The following is a 15,772-nucleotide window of genomic DNA, read 5'->3' on the forward strand; positions in this document are numbered from 1 at the left end:
ATCCTTAAAATGAAATAAACCGTAACTTTTGAGGGGGTCTTGACTTTATTTGCCAGACACACAGCACTGAACACACATGCAGAGGTGAACACAGAACACACATGCAGAGGTGACCAGAAGACAACATTAGCACGACCAGTAATCCTACAAGCTGTCATCACTCCCTCCTGACTGTTCTCCTCACTGTCTTCCTCTCTGTCAGACATGGTAGCTGATGATGTAGGCCTACTTCTTTCTCTCTGGTTGAGTCTGCGATTAGCTGCTTGCATCCACAAGTCAACAGCTGGTTTTGGGTTGAAAGTCTCTGTTGTCATCTTAGACAAGTGGATGTAATCAAATAAGTATGTGAACATAACCAATAACCTATAGCCAATAACAAATGAATGTAATTTATTTTATTTGTGTTGTTCATTCATATCTTATTTTACCTTAACATTTATTTATGCATTTTTTTTTATCTCTCCAGTTTTAAAGGATATTTTTAGTTACTGTCTTATACATTGGAATGATTTGAAACCTGTTTATCCCAATAATTATAAAGGAGTGCCTTGGAAATATGTGTTTACATAAATTGTGACCAAACCGTTTGAACTTAGACTAAGAGTCCTTACCTCACTGAGCTGTAGTATCTGCCTCTCAGTCTGACTGGAGAGGACTCTCCCTCCACATTATTGTAGAAACATCTTCTTCTTATATCCGTTAGAGCAGCTAGCACGGCACCAGATTCTAATAACAACAGCGCTGGTACCGGTGCACCCTCCCTCTCTCCCTCTCTCCCTCGCATTTTGGCTGTGAGCTGCGGGCGCCAGATAAGCCAACATCCCCCATTTTCATCACTTACAGCGCCCATCGTACAGGGCAAATTAAACGTGTAATCGGGGTGAAAAGGGTGTTACATTTACTTAATTATGAATATTGTTACATCAAGGCCGAAAATTAGGATGAGCCCCAACGGTCAAAATGTTTTTTTCCCTCCCAGAACTGCCAGTGCAGCGACTCCCCAGATCTGGCGCCCTAGGCGAACATCTAGCCAGCGCTACGGGCCGGCCCTGAGTTCATATCATGGTTCATATGCAACTCGCAAATATCTTTCTTTCTCTCTCTCTCTTCTCTCTCTCTCTCCTCTATTTTCTATTTTCTCTTCTCCCTTCTCTCTCTCTCTCTCTCTCTCTCTCTCTCAATGTTGGTACGTAAATGCACTTTGTTTCAAATGACCCGGTGCTCTTTTTTTGGCGGAGGTGCGCATGCGCACCTCCGCACCAGTTATGTGCAGCCCTGTCTATAAGTACTAGGATGAGTGGGAGGATGGATATGTCATACGAACAGATCAAAGGTAACGTCCCTTGTGAAACCAACAGATATGTCTCATATGCAACTTACATAACGGAATACATATAGCATTTTTTTCTACAAACCTCTCCATGTATAGAGTATACTACTTTACAGAAAACAATATACAGTATGGGAAGAATCCAATCCAATGCACACAACTAATTTGTCATACAGACTTATAACATCATTTGATTTATGGACCCAGCTGGGCAAGAAATACAAGGCGTGTCTACAACACAGCTTTAGATGATTAGTTTTTTTTAGTGGTGAGTCAACCAGATATAAATACAAACGGCATGTGAAGAAAACGACACACATTTCAAGAAATTGTGAGAAGAAAATCTGTGTTAGATGTGGTTATGTAAGCTTATATGCCAACAGCAAACACTACATGCTCAAATCAATTAGTTACTGTAAAATGTTTCTTGAACATGTTAGAGTTTTTACATTGTACTGTACTGGATCTCTATAGATTGGAACCATGTCATGCATACTCACCAAATAATAAAGACAGATTTATAGAATTAAAGTCATTCTTATCGTGGCTCTGATTTTGACATCTTCCTAATGATCCTTTGCTCTATGTTGCAGGTAGAGTGTGATAAGGTAAGCCCAGGCTTTAAATCCATTCTTAGCTGCCAATGTTCAAAATAGCAGGGAGCTAAAAGGTTAGGGGCTACTTATTAATGCATTAATTATGAATATCTCTCTGCCTGGAGCAGTGGACTTTGCTGGGTTATTACTGAGGGAAAATCAAGGAATAAAATGTCTATTATAAACTAATTCAGTATGGCAATAGCAATATGCAGCTTATCAGGCAAACTGTCAATGTGGAGCCAGGTAAGGTCAGGATATGGATGAAAGGAAAGTATTTGGCTTATCAGACATCTACATTGTATCATATGTTTTCACTGTGATCTCAGGCCAACTACACAGCTATTTAAGCTATTCACAAGAGCCATGCGGGCTGATATATATGGCCAGTTGATACAAAACAGAGGAACATAAAACCTCTGAATAAAACGCGCACACACAAATCCAACAACTTGGAATTAAAAAGGATTAGTGGGGGGGTGTTGCAGAGTATTTGTAGCAACATAATGTCCTACGTATAAATAGAGAATGATATGCGTTTGTAAGGCCAGGAGTTCTCCAACACTGGCTGTGGACACTGAATATCACTTCCACACAGAGCACTACCTACCCATGATGCTTTGTTTTTTCTTACTAGGTTGCCATGTGACCTTTCCCTGAGGGTGAGAGTATTAAATTATGTCAACATTTATGCCGAGAAATAAAGTAAAAAGACACACACTCTGTATCTACTGTACACCTGTATGCAACATATTTGTTTGTGCATGCTCTCGTGCATACAGTAGGCAGCAGTATTATACTTCTGCAGGTACTGTATTTTGTCATGTTTGTCTCTCTACCCATGGGGTCTGCTTGTGGTATGTTAATGAGCCATTTCAGTGGAGGCTGTGTAATGCAGGCTGTGTAATGCAGGCTGCATAATGCACTGAATGCAGGAATTGTATTTTGCATTTTGAGTACACTTTCATGACTTCACAATATATTTGTCTAGCCGTTCTGCTTCATAGAAATTGTTTAGTTTTTTTTTTTACCACGATTATAGATCCTCTTTCTGATTATGTAATTCTCTTTTTGACAAAAGAGAATAAGATCAGGCAAAACACTTCAATCTGACTACTTAATTAAAATGTTCTACTGTGTCAAGAATATGTTGAATCAAGTCACTCTTTGTTCATGCTTGAGGAAAAAATGAAATGCTAGTCTGACTTTCAATTATTCAATATACAGACCTCATACAGTACCTTATTATACAAAATATGATTCTACAAAAACATTATTTTCTAATTAGCATAGATGTTCCACACACACCTCTCCATTGTTTCTTTCGTGTGCTCCCTTTAAAATGTTCTTCCCTTGGTTTTTTTTTCAAAGCCTTACACCAGGGGTGGGGAACCTCCGGCCCCCGGGCCGGTAACGGCCCGCGAGACAATTTGGTACGGCCCTCGAGGTAATTTATAAACACACGCAAAAAAGAAAAAAATTAAAGAAATCTAGACCGCAAAAAAAGTAAACAAGCGAGTGCCTGTTTTTCCTGGCCAAGGTCAGGGTCCTTGAACACAACACGAGCCTAACGTGTCATCCCGTGGTATATGTCTCGTCTGACAGGGGTGCAGTTCTGACGGAGAGCACCAGAACACTTCCAGAAATGGCAGTACCCATAAGGAGCCGTACACATGCCGCAGTTTTTACGTGGCTGTGTCTTTAGTTGTAAGCCCAGTGGCGATCTGTTCATCTGTCATACTGATCATACAGTCAATAACTTTGTTGTTATTAGCATCTGGATGTTGAGAGATGTATCCATAGATCTCTTAATGTTGCTCTCAAAGTGCACCAGATTGATGCTTTTAACTCCCCGCCCACCCTAGAGGAAGTTAGCTTCCCCCCCACTTAAATCCACACTGTTCACATGGATAGGAAACTAAATACTTTTGCACACATCTTGTGTCCATATCTTTCTGTTTGGTGGTCACGCCACACCGTGCACATGCATGCATGCGCGAGTCATGGTAAAATATCTGGATTAAGAGGTTGCTTTTTCTTTGCACAGCATGAAAGAAAGGCAAAATGAATCTGTGATTTTAGTATTTTTAAGCAGAGATCAATAACTTGTATACGGCCCTCGGAGGATATTGTAAAAATGGAAATGGCCCTTGAGAGGAAAAAGGTTCCCCACCCCTGCCTTACACCTTCAATTGTACTTCTTCTCGGGAAAGACCCACCACTGAAATCCCAGAGGTATGAGCCTGAGTGTCAGCACTGTAACTGTGAGTCGTCATAATAAGTCTGCTCCTATTCTTTTCGCTGGTTGTTATTCCACTGCCTACACTGCATCATCCTTTCTCTGTCTCCGTCTCTCTTTATGGCATAGACCCAAGACTTGACTTACATAGGCGATACCTCTTAAACATGTGCTTGTAATATACTTTTCAATATGCAAGTGTTATTTGCCTTATTGTTGATGTTATTTGTCATTATCATTTCGGATGAAAAGCTCACTCACCAACTATCAGATGTTTTAACTGTCTCTCAAGGTCTTCTTCAGTGAATGGAGATGGCTCAGTCGTCATCCTGTGTGGAACTTCACTCGTAGTGGCTTCCTTGGTCCGTCTCTGGCCATCCATTGACTCCTGTTCGATGGCCTTTGACTTCCTTTTGGGCAATACTGTGGCCAGTTTTGTTCTTAACAGCCCATTGGGCTTTCTGATTCTGAAGTTCAATCCATCTCTTGTACAAAGTCCCCATCATCCCCACTATAAAATACATAAAACATACATAGAATATATCATACTAGGGCTGCTTGATTATGGCAAAAATCATAATCTCGATTATTTGGGTCAATAATTGTAATTGCAATTATTGAATGTGATTATTCATTGACTTTGAAAACATCCATTTATTGGAGAAAAAAATGTGAACAGTATGTTTTTAACAGTTGATTACCCTGAACTTTAAGTATAATTCAACTGAAAAAAATAAATGAAAAAAAGAAAGAAAAAAGTAATAATAAAAAAAAAAATCGTTTTATTTCGATTACGTTGTTTTCGTAATCGTTGCAAGCCATAATCGTAATCGCGATTAAAATATGATTAATTGAGCAGCCCGATATCATACAGTATATTTGATATTCATTCCTCTCAAACATTATTATTATTCTATATATCTGATGGGACTTTTTATAATATGACTGAACAATACCACAACCACGGGCACTTGCATTCTGATTAGACCATCAAAATCAGATGATGTGATATTGGTACAGCTTGTTCTTCTGGAATACATTTTCCTATGAACTTTCATTAAGTAGACAGGGGATACTATCCGTGACTCTGACGCCATAAAATAAATGAACATTCCTGGTTTGTGCTTTCTGTTTGGATTGATGATAACAGTGAACTGCTTGATGTGGCTGACCTTTTCACTCTGACTTGATGAATACAGTACCTCTGAAAAGTATTCAGCTTTGATAGCAAAATGCTTAAATGCTACCCCTGTGACCCGATAATCCATTCATAATCAAATCATTTGGCAGACTCTGTGCATTTAGTTCATCACTCAAATACTTGCTTCTGGATTCATGTTTGCCTTGTAACATATACAGTAGGTAAAACCAAAGTCATGAAGTTAAGTTTGGTTTTAACTAATTAGCAGTACATCTTAAATAACTATCTTCCCACACAGTAACTTCAACATGGTGGATGTTTCTGCACATTATTGTCAACATTTTTGTTATTGTTATGAAGTTGAAAGCACTATTAAAGTCATTGTGCAATTGTGTGCTTTCTGCTGGGTCTGACATCAAGGTGTTAAAGACCAGACAGCTGATGTAAATACAAACTACATTGTCATTTCAGAAAGCCAAACCAGCGAGAAAAGACAAATATCCAAATTATTAGACTAAAAACAAATAATTATAACTTACTTAAATGTAAATGTAAAAGATGTACAAACAAGTTTCACACCATGGCACATGAATACACAATTTTGTCATTCGTCAGTTTATTTTACATTACAATGGAACAAATGCAAAATGTTTGATATTATACACATTAGCTCACATTGACTCTCAATTACGATTCAAGTTTCAGTAACATTTTCACATGACAGTCTACTGACCATTCAATAATAATAATAATAATAATAATACTAACTTGGATTTATATAGTGCCTTTCATGAGACCCAAGGTCGCTTTACTAGGAAAAACAGGATTGGAAACAAACAACAAAAACAAAAGGCAGTCAGACAACCAGTCAGACAGACAAAACAACAAATAGATGTGTTGGAAGGCATACTGTTTAAAATGAAAGCACATCATTCTTTAGGAAAAGGTACAAAATAAAGTTTACCTGAGTTAGAGGAATGCAATATCCACATCCATTGCAGCACGCTCTCAACAAACATCAGTGCGCATCGCGGTGTGTGCGCTTTCTTTCGTTATTTACGGTACATTTAGACGTCTGTTATAAATGCCTGACAGTTATTAGCCCAAAGAATACCTTTAACTTGTATTATATTCCACGGATATTGACCACAATAAATGAATGTTTTAAAAGAATACGAAGATACACCTGAAAAGTATAATTATACACATATATTTGTCAGAAATAGAACCAGAGGGATGACGTGTATGTCTGGGTCCTTCGGACTTCCGGGTGTGTGTAAACAGATCGCAAACGGAGTCGCCTCGCCCAAAAGATGTGAGTTTATGTTTTATTTTGTGTCATTTTTACCTGGATATATTTAATATGTATTAGCTAACATCCCCGTGCTTATAACTCTCTGTTTTCCTTGTTCATTAGGTCTAAAGTAACGTTTAAAATCACACTGACGTCGGACCCCCGGCTGCCATACAAAGTGTGAGTACACTGACAGCTCAGCAGTCACAGCTTTACCGCTACATTCAACTATATTTCACCTTTTTAAACTATTTTATTATATATTTAGTTTACCGGTACCTTAGATCCTGGTATATTATGTTGTTGTGAAAACATGTGATGGCGTTTTTAGCTTGAGCTACAGGGCACGTTGTCAGGGAGACAACATCTGTTAGTGTAGGGCTGTGATTCACATGCAGATAATACATAAAAACACCAGACGAGACAACAGTTCCGTTAACTTCCGTTTTGACATTTTTAATTGCATTGTGAATTCAATTGACCTGACTATATGCAATCTATCACGGCTACTTTTATCAATTTAACTTTGTCACAGATATTTTTTCTCTTAGGCTACGACTTTTTCCCGCTGATGCAAGTATGACTGCACCACATTTGACTGCTGGAAGCAGAATGAGTCTTAGTTTTTACAGTCAATTCCCAGTTAACTGGAGGCTCGAGGTTTCCACATACACGTGTGTAATCCTTCCACACTATTAGTGACAAAACACTTCTTGTTTGTGCTTGCACGTTTGAAACTCAAATTTAAGAAAGTAAAAAAGTAAGGTAAAACACTCCACATGACCTTTAAGAGATGATGGTAACTTATGCAGTGACTGTAAAATAAAAATAGCACAGTTAAATGCTTGAACTCTACTCTTGCCATCCCAGATTAAGTGCATACAATTGAGTTTTTGAATTCAATACACTTTACTGCTATAGTGCATTGTTCTGATTTTCACATTCATATTTGCATTGTGTGCCTCTACTGTTACATGTTTCCATGCTTTAATGTTCAAAAAGGTCTTTATTTTTCTCATACTGCCTGTGCTGCAGCACCTCTTTTCACCCTCTGTCTGAAACCAGAGCCCGGCCCCAGAATGCTCTAATTGGTTAGCTGGACGGCTCTGTTGCGATTGGTCAACGCTTAGAGCCCCTTACATACAATGTGTTGGAGCGCTAGCCAATATAAGCACAACTGTTACACAGTGATGTCACTATGTTACGTAAATAAACAAATAAGTTCAATCGAGGCGTTTCAGGTGTGTGGGAGAGAAACTCCCTCTGGCTGAACCCTGGGCTTCTAGCCTTGCAGACTATTCACATGCACACAAAAACCACACACTGTCACACACTACACCAGGGGTGTCAAACTCAAATACACATAAAAAAAGGGGTACTAGTCGAGGGTCGAGGGTTCAATGTTTATTACAAAACGTATTGAAATGAACTTATTGCACATATTAGACCTGGAACTAACAAAGCTTAAATTATTGCCTATAAAAACAACATTAAACATTAAATAATCAGTTGCATTCATTTCTTATGGCTCTATCTGCAGCTTTTCCAGAGTCATTTCTTATGAGTACATTTCTGTCACTATTGCCACTATACTACTCTGAAGCAAAGTGAATTCTGTTTGCTCTTTTGTTCAAAAGCACCAAAACTCAGTTTTTCATATCAAACAAGAAGATGCTAAATGACAGGAATTGGCTCATGTTAAAACCCTAGTAATTATGCATTCAGTTGGGATTTACATATTTTGGATATATTTAATTCCAAAATCAGAGGTTTTATTGGCATTATGGCCATTTCTCATTGTATCTACTCCTGACGTTTGATTCACAGTAATTCCAAAGCAAATTTGCATGGTGGTGGGTGTACAGTTTCACATATTACATTTAATATAGGCCAAACCGTTATTGACAAAGGAAATACAATACAGGCTCAACATTTCAACTGAACATAAGCCATGGTCAAATTTGGTCAAAACCCAATTTCCCTGTTTTGGATCAATAAACGTTTATCTTATCTTTCATAAAATCATACAGAGCTTCGTGGAACATCTTTACTCAAGTACTTGAAAAATGCTGCCAAACACTGAGGCCATGCAGACTATTCTAGCAAGTGTTAAGCGGGACCTGATGTCTAATGCGGTCAGACAAGGACTCTCTGCAGCTTTTAAAGCCTTAACATGAGTTGAGTGATGATGATAACAGTAAAGAGAGCATGGTAGTAATTCTGCCAGCGACTGAACTTGAGCACACCATTACAGTTTACTTTTATTAACCCCCAGTGACTCACATCCAAACAAGTAACCACTTAGTCTCAGTTGAAGCATTGTTGTGGTCTTTAATGTGAGAAGCTTCCACTCTCATTCATTATGATGAGGCTTTTCATAAAAGCTGCACTGCAAGATTTATTGCAGAAGCATCAGACTAAAATGATGTAGCTATTTAGAAATGTGTCTCATATCATCTGACAGTTATCATATATTCAATTTATCCCTGCTAGAATGTTCCCTTTTGTTCTCCTCTTCTCCGTAGAAGTTAACATGAGTGGTCAGCTAACGTGTAAATCCTTGGTATACAAAAGGAAAGCAGCCCAGGCTCTTGCCTAAACTTGAGAATTTATATCAGGTAGCAATTTCTCCTTGAAAAGTTAAAGAGTTCAACATCTGGGTTACATTTAAAAGGCTGGATTTTTATTTTCATGTATGTTTGTGTTACAGATTAAGTGTCCCTGACAGCACACCATTCACAGCAGTTTTGAAGTTTGCAGCCGAGGAGGTAAGCTTACTGTTTGAGCTTACTATAAATATGTATTCAACAAGAGGTTATGTTATGTTGGACTGCACAGGTTAACGTCCTGTAAATGCATATGAAGATATTTTGTGTTTTTTGTAAGTATATTTAATTAATTATTGACTATTTAATGCGGATTTACAAAAACAAGACGTTGGCGCATACATTGACAACAAAACTCAACATCAAATTCAAATGAAAAGGAGAAAAAAGCAAATCAAGTGAGAAATAAAACGTTTTTGTTCCTACCGCTATGCAAAGAAATCCAACATATTGTACATTTTTTTAAAATGATGACAAATGTTTCATTAGTCAGCGGCAATTTTACCTGTCATTAACAGGTGTGTATTTTCAGCCTTACTGTTGGTGAGTTTATAACGTGGCTGACCCAATAGGGGGTGATTCAAACACCATTTTATCAATTTGATTCGACATGAGCGATTTGTCTGCTGTCTTTGTTGTTTTTAGAATGTGTGTCAAGATGGATCCCTTCTCTTTTTATCTGCAACATAAAGCTTCCTACGGGTACCAATAAATAACCTGAACCTGATGATACTAAGCTTAAAAACAATCCAACCTGTATTTCATGTGTAGTGCTGGCAGTCATTTGGGGAGCACTTAGCTAACCTTATCTCCACGGTGACAGACTGCTCCCTCTATCCTTTCACTGCAAATCCCAGCAGCCCACATCCTCCTCGCTCCAACACTGAACTAGGACACGTATTGTCAAAACGCTGAGTGATTTTCTTCCAGAACTTCAAGCGTGGCTATCTTTTCCCTCAGGCTCTCTCCTAACTGTGTGTGTGTGTGTGTGTGTGTGTGTGTGTGTGTGTGTGTGTGTGTGTGTGTGTGTGTGTGTGTGTGTGTGTGTGTGTGTGTGTGTGTGTGTGTGTGTGTGTGTGTGTGTGTGTGTGTGTGTGTGTGTGTGTGTGTGTGTGTGTGTGTGTGTGTGTGTGTGTGTGTGTGTGTGTGTGTGTGTGTGTGTGTGTGTGTGTGTGTGTGTGTGTGTGTGTGTGTGTGTGTGTGTGTGTGTGTGTGTGTGTGTGTGTGTGTGTGTGTGTGTGTGTGTGTGTGTGTGTGTGTGTGTGTGTGTGTGTGTGTGTGTGTGTGTGTGTGTGTGTGTGTGTGTGTGTGTGTGTGTGTTTACTTGCAGGACCACATTTCAGTACACGCACACACATACGTTACTGTCAACTGCAAAAGGTAGTTGGTAGACTAAAGAAAAACAACACACTTCAAAGCATTGTCTTTCTGCTTGTATCAACAATGTTGCTTCTGAAAACATCGTAACTACAGATCCAATTTTAAAGTTGTCACCCAACAAAGTCAGTGGATGTCAGTGTGCTGACTCAGCGGATACATCTTTTCTTTTTGATGATTTATTCACACTGTGCCTTCAGGCCAAGTGGAACTGGTTTGCGACATGTCCCTGGTTATTTAATCAAAGTATTTGACTGCTGCTTGAATTTCTTAAATGTTAAATTCTGTGAATCTTATTAATGGGGATTCTCTCTGCTTTATTTTTCTTTTATAGTTCAAAGTGCCATCAGCTACCAGTGCAATCATAACAAATGGTGAGTGTTCACGGAAAAGTCTTCCAACTAAAAAGTGACATGTTTATCAGATCCACAGTTATTACGGGCTCTCTGACTTCAGAGAGTCTCATAAAAGTCATGGGTTTTTACAGAGGTGGTTGGAAACTCGGCTTAGTTTGAAAATGTCAACAACAAGCGGAGAGCATTTTAGAAAGCTCTAACAAATAAATGTTTGCACTATAGTTTGATGCTGTTGAATTAAATTCGTTTTTTTCTACATGGTGGAATTCACCAATTGTCTGTCGCTTTGGGTAAAACCTTCGCCAGAGGAAATGTAATATAATAGATGCTGCAGTTAGCATGTCGTTGTGTCCCTGGGCAAGACACTACACCCCAAATTGCTCCTGTGGGGATTGCCCACAGTATTGAACAAGTAACATGTAATGTAATAGGAACGTATTATAATAATCAAGGAAAATATATTTTTGTTTTGTGCATGTTTTTACTGCTTTACAACTGAAGTCATTGAGCAATCTATGAACTTTCTGATCTGTGTCTGCTACCAGCAGGGATTGAAATCAAACCCAAAAAACCCTATAATTCAACATTACATGTTTACATTAGATACATGTAGTCTAATTAGAGCCCACATACAGCATAATTGGTTGCTAAATATGTAAGAGATTGAAATGTAAAAATCCCATCTAAAAGTGATTATTCGACTCAACTATTTCACAAAAATTAAGCTGCATTTAAACAGTTTAAACTCGTAACCAACAGATGCATGTCTAAATAACCTGAGCCAGTACGATGTACAGAGCGGTCATTACCACAGTTAAAGTCAAATTAAATTCAAATAACATTTTATTTATTTAGCCAAATACCACAAATTAAACTTTTGTCTCACCAATTATCAGAACATTTCAGTTAATGGTGTTTGAGGCTGACAGAGGGAAAACTGTTTTTGAGATTCATTGTTTCCCAACAATTAAATAAAATAAAAAACTGATCATGTTTTTTTTACCTCTGCAAGTCATAGTCCATTGAGAACGTTTAAAAAATGTATGCCTGATGTATTATCTGATAGAATGGTGACATTAAGGTGGCTGTGGGTATGCAGTAAGACTGAGAGCAGTGGTTTGTCTTAAAATGTCTGAGACATGACTGCAATGTCAAAAAGAGCTTTACTTTTATCAGTGCAGAATTAATGGCTGGCCTGTTATTATTCCAGATGGAATTGCCTTCTGCTGAGCGACACTCTCAATCTATTATTTGTTTGTTTTGCCTCGTGCAGCGTCATTATAGATGAACTGGTGATATTATAAATGCATTTTCTATGTTCATGTCATTTGCATGCCAGTCTTTTTGAGTTGACATATTTCCCTCATGGTTGCCTTTCAGATGGAATAGGAATCAACCCTGCCCAGACAGCGGGTGAGTTGTTGTGTTTTTTTGGAGCCTTACATAATCGTTTTTTACAGAAAAAAGCCCTATTATGGTTTTTTGTATACTTCCACAAAAGGCACTGTGGATTGTATACGATGTTTTTCTTCCTTCCAATATAATAAGGTGCTTGGAAGCAACTTCTGTTTTTGAAGCCCTTCTCCACTTGTCAATGTGCTTTCATCAAAGCAGAACTGGACTAAAGTGTGTTTCATAATTAACTTTCATAACGCTGGTGGCATTGTGTTAATAGTCTAAGATTAATTTGATAAAGCCCCAGGAGGCACTACAGTATGTGGGTGGTTCCACTAAGAAGGAAAATAAATGAAAAGCTTAATTTGAAAAGCCTTACTTACGGTAACGTCAAAAATCGATTTGGCATGAAGCGTTCCAGTTACTATAATCTACGCTTTCATTTGAATCGGGTATTGAAAAGTTAAATTACATTTGAATTAAGAGACCAATGATCATTAAGAGGGTAAATAAGATAAATATATGATTGATACAGAAGAAAAGTGCTAAAGAAAACTAACTTTATCAGCTTGGTAAGATAAAGATGATCAGGAGAATACAGTGACTCTGACAAAGGCAGTTGTTAAAAACACCTTAAGGGTTTGTGTGCTAAAGCCATGCCTGTTGCCTAGTCTCTCATCTCTTCTCTGCTCATTGAATTCCCCCCCCCAAAAGGGGGAGGAGCTTCCAGGTGTATTTCATTTCATTTCATTTCAAACCTTTATTTACCCAGGTGTATCCCATTGAGATCATTGATCTCTTTTTCAAGGGAGACATGAAACAGAAAAACATAAACAGAACAACAAAAAGGACATCATACAGCATCATTACAGGGATTACAATTTACAATAACTAGCCACATAAACAGGTACCAACAGCTTCCGATTGAGTAGCATCCAACCGAGCGTTACAAACATTTAGTGGCACCAGATTGCTCAGTTTCCATTTCAATTGCAGACTATTCCAAGACAGAGGAGCTGCACATCTAAAAGCTATCTTCCCTAAGACAGTCCTAGCAGTTGGCACATTTAATAAAACTACAGCATGCGATCTCAGGCAGTAGCCACTTACAATTCGCCGTGAGATCAGAGAGCAGATGTAGGATGGAAGTTTCCCTAACATGGCTTTTTATATAAAAATGTACCAGTGACTGAGCCTCCGTACAGTTAGCGAAAGCAAACCAGCCCTTGCATACAGGGTAGGTGATGGGTTAATGCTTTACAGTTTATGACCCTGTCAAAAATATTTTTGTGGAGTAATTGTCCTTAATCTAAAGGTGATGTAATAATTAACGGTTGCATCAACTTTGGACATGCAACATTTCTTTCCCACACTTATACTAGTGTTAAATTAGCTCAAGTTACTGAACATAAATCTCTGTATTGGTGCAGGTCTCTTGCTTGTTTGCATGGAAATGCTGTTTATCTGATAAATGGATGCAGATGCAGCGCCTGGAGAGGCAGTGTTTAATGTTAAATTAAATTAAAATCGACTGGAGGCGAACAAGATGCACCAAACTGCTTAGTCAGAACTCCCTTGACTTTAGATTCCCACATTATTACCAAACCCTGATGAATCACCTTTTCTCTGTCAGCCTCCTTTGTGTTTCCCTGAGGGTCGTACTTATTGTGTAGCTGGGTAATGGATGATTGGGTTGTCCGCATAGAGCCAGATAAGGTAATGCTTGGGTCTTTTCCACCTAAAAAAAAAAAGACTTTCACAACAGCTTTGTATCCGAGTAACATTCGTGCTTTCAAGAATAGCCTCAGTTCAGAAACCTGCCTTTTTTCACCCGCTGCAGCCACTCTGCCTCTTGTTCACAGGATTTAGAACACCGTTGAAATTGATCCAGATTTAATTTTACAATCCCCCTTTTTAATTCACATGTCTTTGAAAGACCAATATCAAACCTTTCCTGTGGCTTAATGGGAACGAGAGTATGTTGGATCTCAGCATGATCGTGGGTTGAATGAACAAATTATTGAATGGATTTTCTGTCTGTGCTTCCATAATTCATTATTTAATGAAGTCGCTCGTGTGCTCGCTAAAACTCTCCTGATCTTTAAATAACTGGTAACAATAAAAGGTCAAAAAGTATACTCAAGGATTTTTTTATCCTACAGTTTAGAGATCTCTCTGGCTTTGTTTTAAACCACATTTCTGTGTTAATACCCACATTTTTGACAAAATGTATGAACATTATTTCAACCTCATATTAATGTTTAAGCAAATCAGATAAAAGTCAAATTATTTTCATCATTATTTTTGAACAAGTCATATTTTCTTCAGGTAGAAAAGTCCATGTTTCTCTCCCAGCTTGTGATTCGACATATTTGTTTGCAGTGTATGTGTTTTATTGACAGTAAAACCCCTTATAAAAGAGCACAGATGATAAACTGTGATCTGTATGTGGTGCTCTGTGCTGTGTTTCAGGCAACGTGTTTCTCAAACACGGCTCAGAGCTCCGCATCATTCCCAGAGACAGAGTGGGAGGACAAGGAGACTGATGCAGCTTTTCCTCGTTGGGCGGCAAAATGACTCACCCGGCAGAATCATATAACACTTGAGACCCAGGAAACACCTCAGCTTGTGTCATATTTATTTTCTGGCCCGCAACTGACAGTGCGTACATGAGAATATACAGTATACATATTTAAAGTTGATGATGACATGCACACACTTGCATGCTTCCTACTTCTTCATTCTCGATCAAGTTCATTTTCTCTGTAAGTGTTGTAGCATCAAAAGATTAACATTGACATCAAGAGTTTCCAGAGATTCTTGGTCATTTATACACAGGCACAGCAGCTGCATCATGGGACATATTAGTGCTATGATTTGACAACTGAGTCAACATTACTAGCTTTTGTATCTTTGTAAATGACAATAAATCATCCATATGACCAACAGCAACTTACTGGCAATGTTTGCTTTTGTCTTAACCAACATGGCAATGTGGTAATATAAGAGGTGAGCCCTTTTTAAAAAATGATATGTACAACTTGCTCTGAAGTACTCTTGTCGTTAGATTAGATGGCTGTTGATATGCTTGTAATTATATGTTTACTTTTTTAATGTTAGGCTATTATCAGATAATAAACCCCTAAACACTTGATAAATAAAAATGCTTTGGATCAGAACCGAACTTGTGTACGGCAACAGCACCTTCAATACATGTCTTATATTTACATTGTAGCTAATGAAAGAACATGCAATTGTTCATCCATCATGCAGTGCAGGCACATGGATCTTTGCTGCCCTCTGTCAGGTTACTTTTTAACATCAGTTTGTGGTCACCCAAAATGTCTTACCTCTGTAATTCAAGCCATGTATTATATCCCTAATTTGTACAATATATATATTAAGGTTAGACCGAGTGATATGAATGATTAAATACTG

General features: G+C 38.2%; 1 protein-coding gene across 1 annotated transcript; it reads left to right on the plus strand.

The window, feature by feature from the left end:
- The first annotated feature begins 6,527 nt into the window (after window positions 1–6,527).
- ufm1 (ubiquitin-fold modifier 1) lies at window positions 6,528–15,286 on the plus strand. The gene is made up of 6 exons (XM_034200838.1): window positions 6,528–6,621; window positions 6,724–6,780; window positions 9,311–9,368; window positions 10,918–10,957; window positions 12,320–12,352; window positions 14,807–15,286. Coding segments are annotated over exons 1-6 (264 nt in total). The 5' UTR covers window positions 6,528–6,619; the 3' UTR covers window positions 14,881–15,286.
- Window positions 15,287–15,772: the final 486 nt, after the last annotated feature.

Source organism: Gymnodraco acuticeps, unplaced genomic scaffold (assembly GCF_902827175.1).
Source record: "Gymnodraco acuticeps unplaced genomic scaffold, fGymAcu1.1, whole genome shotgun sequence".
Lineage (NCBI taxonomy): Eukaryota > Metazoa > Chordata > Actinopteri > Perciformes > Bathydraconidae > Gymnodraco > Gymnodraco acuticeps.

Bases quoted from the DNA above. Each gene is read 5' to 3' on its own strand.
- ufm1 (XM_034200838.1), top strand. The intron at 6,781-9,310 runs GTGAGTACACTG...TTTGTGTTACAG, and splicing joins CCCCGGCTGCCATACAAAGT to ATTAAGTGTCCCTGACAGCA. The intron at 10,958-12,319 runs GTGAGTGTTCAC...GTTGCCTTTCAG, and splicing joins CAGTGCAATCATAACAAATG to ATGGAATAGGAATCAACCCT.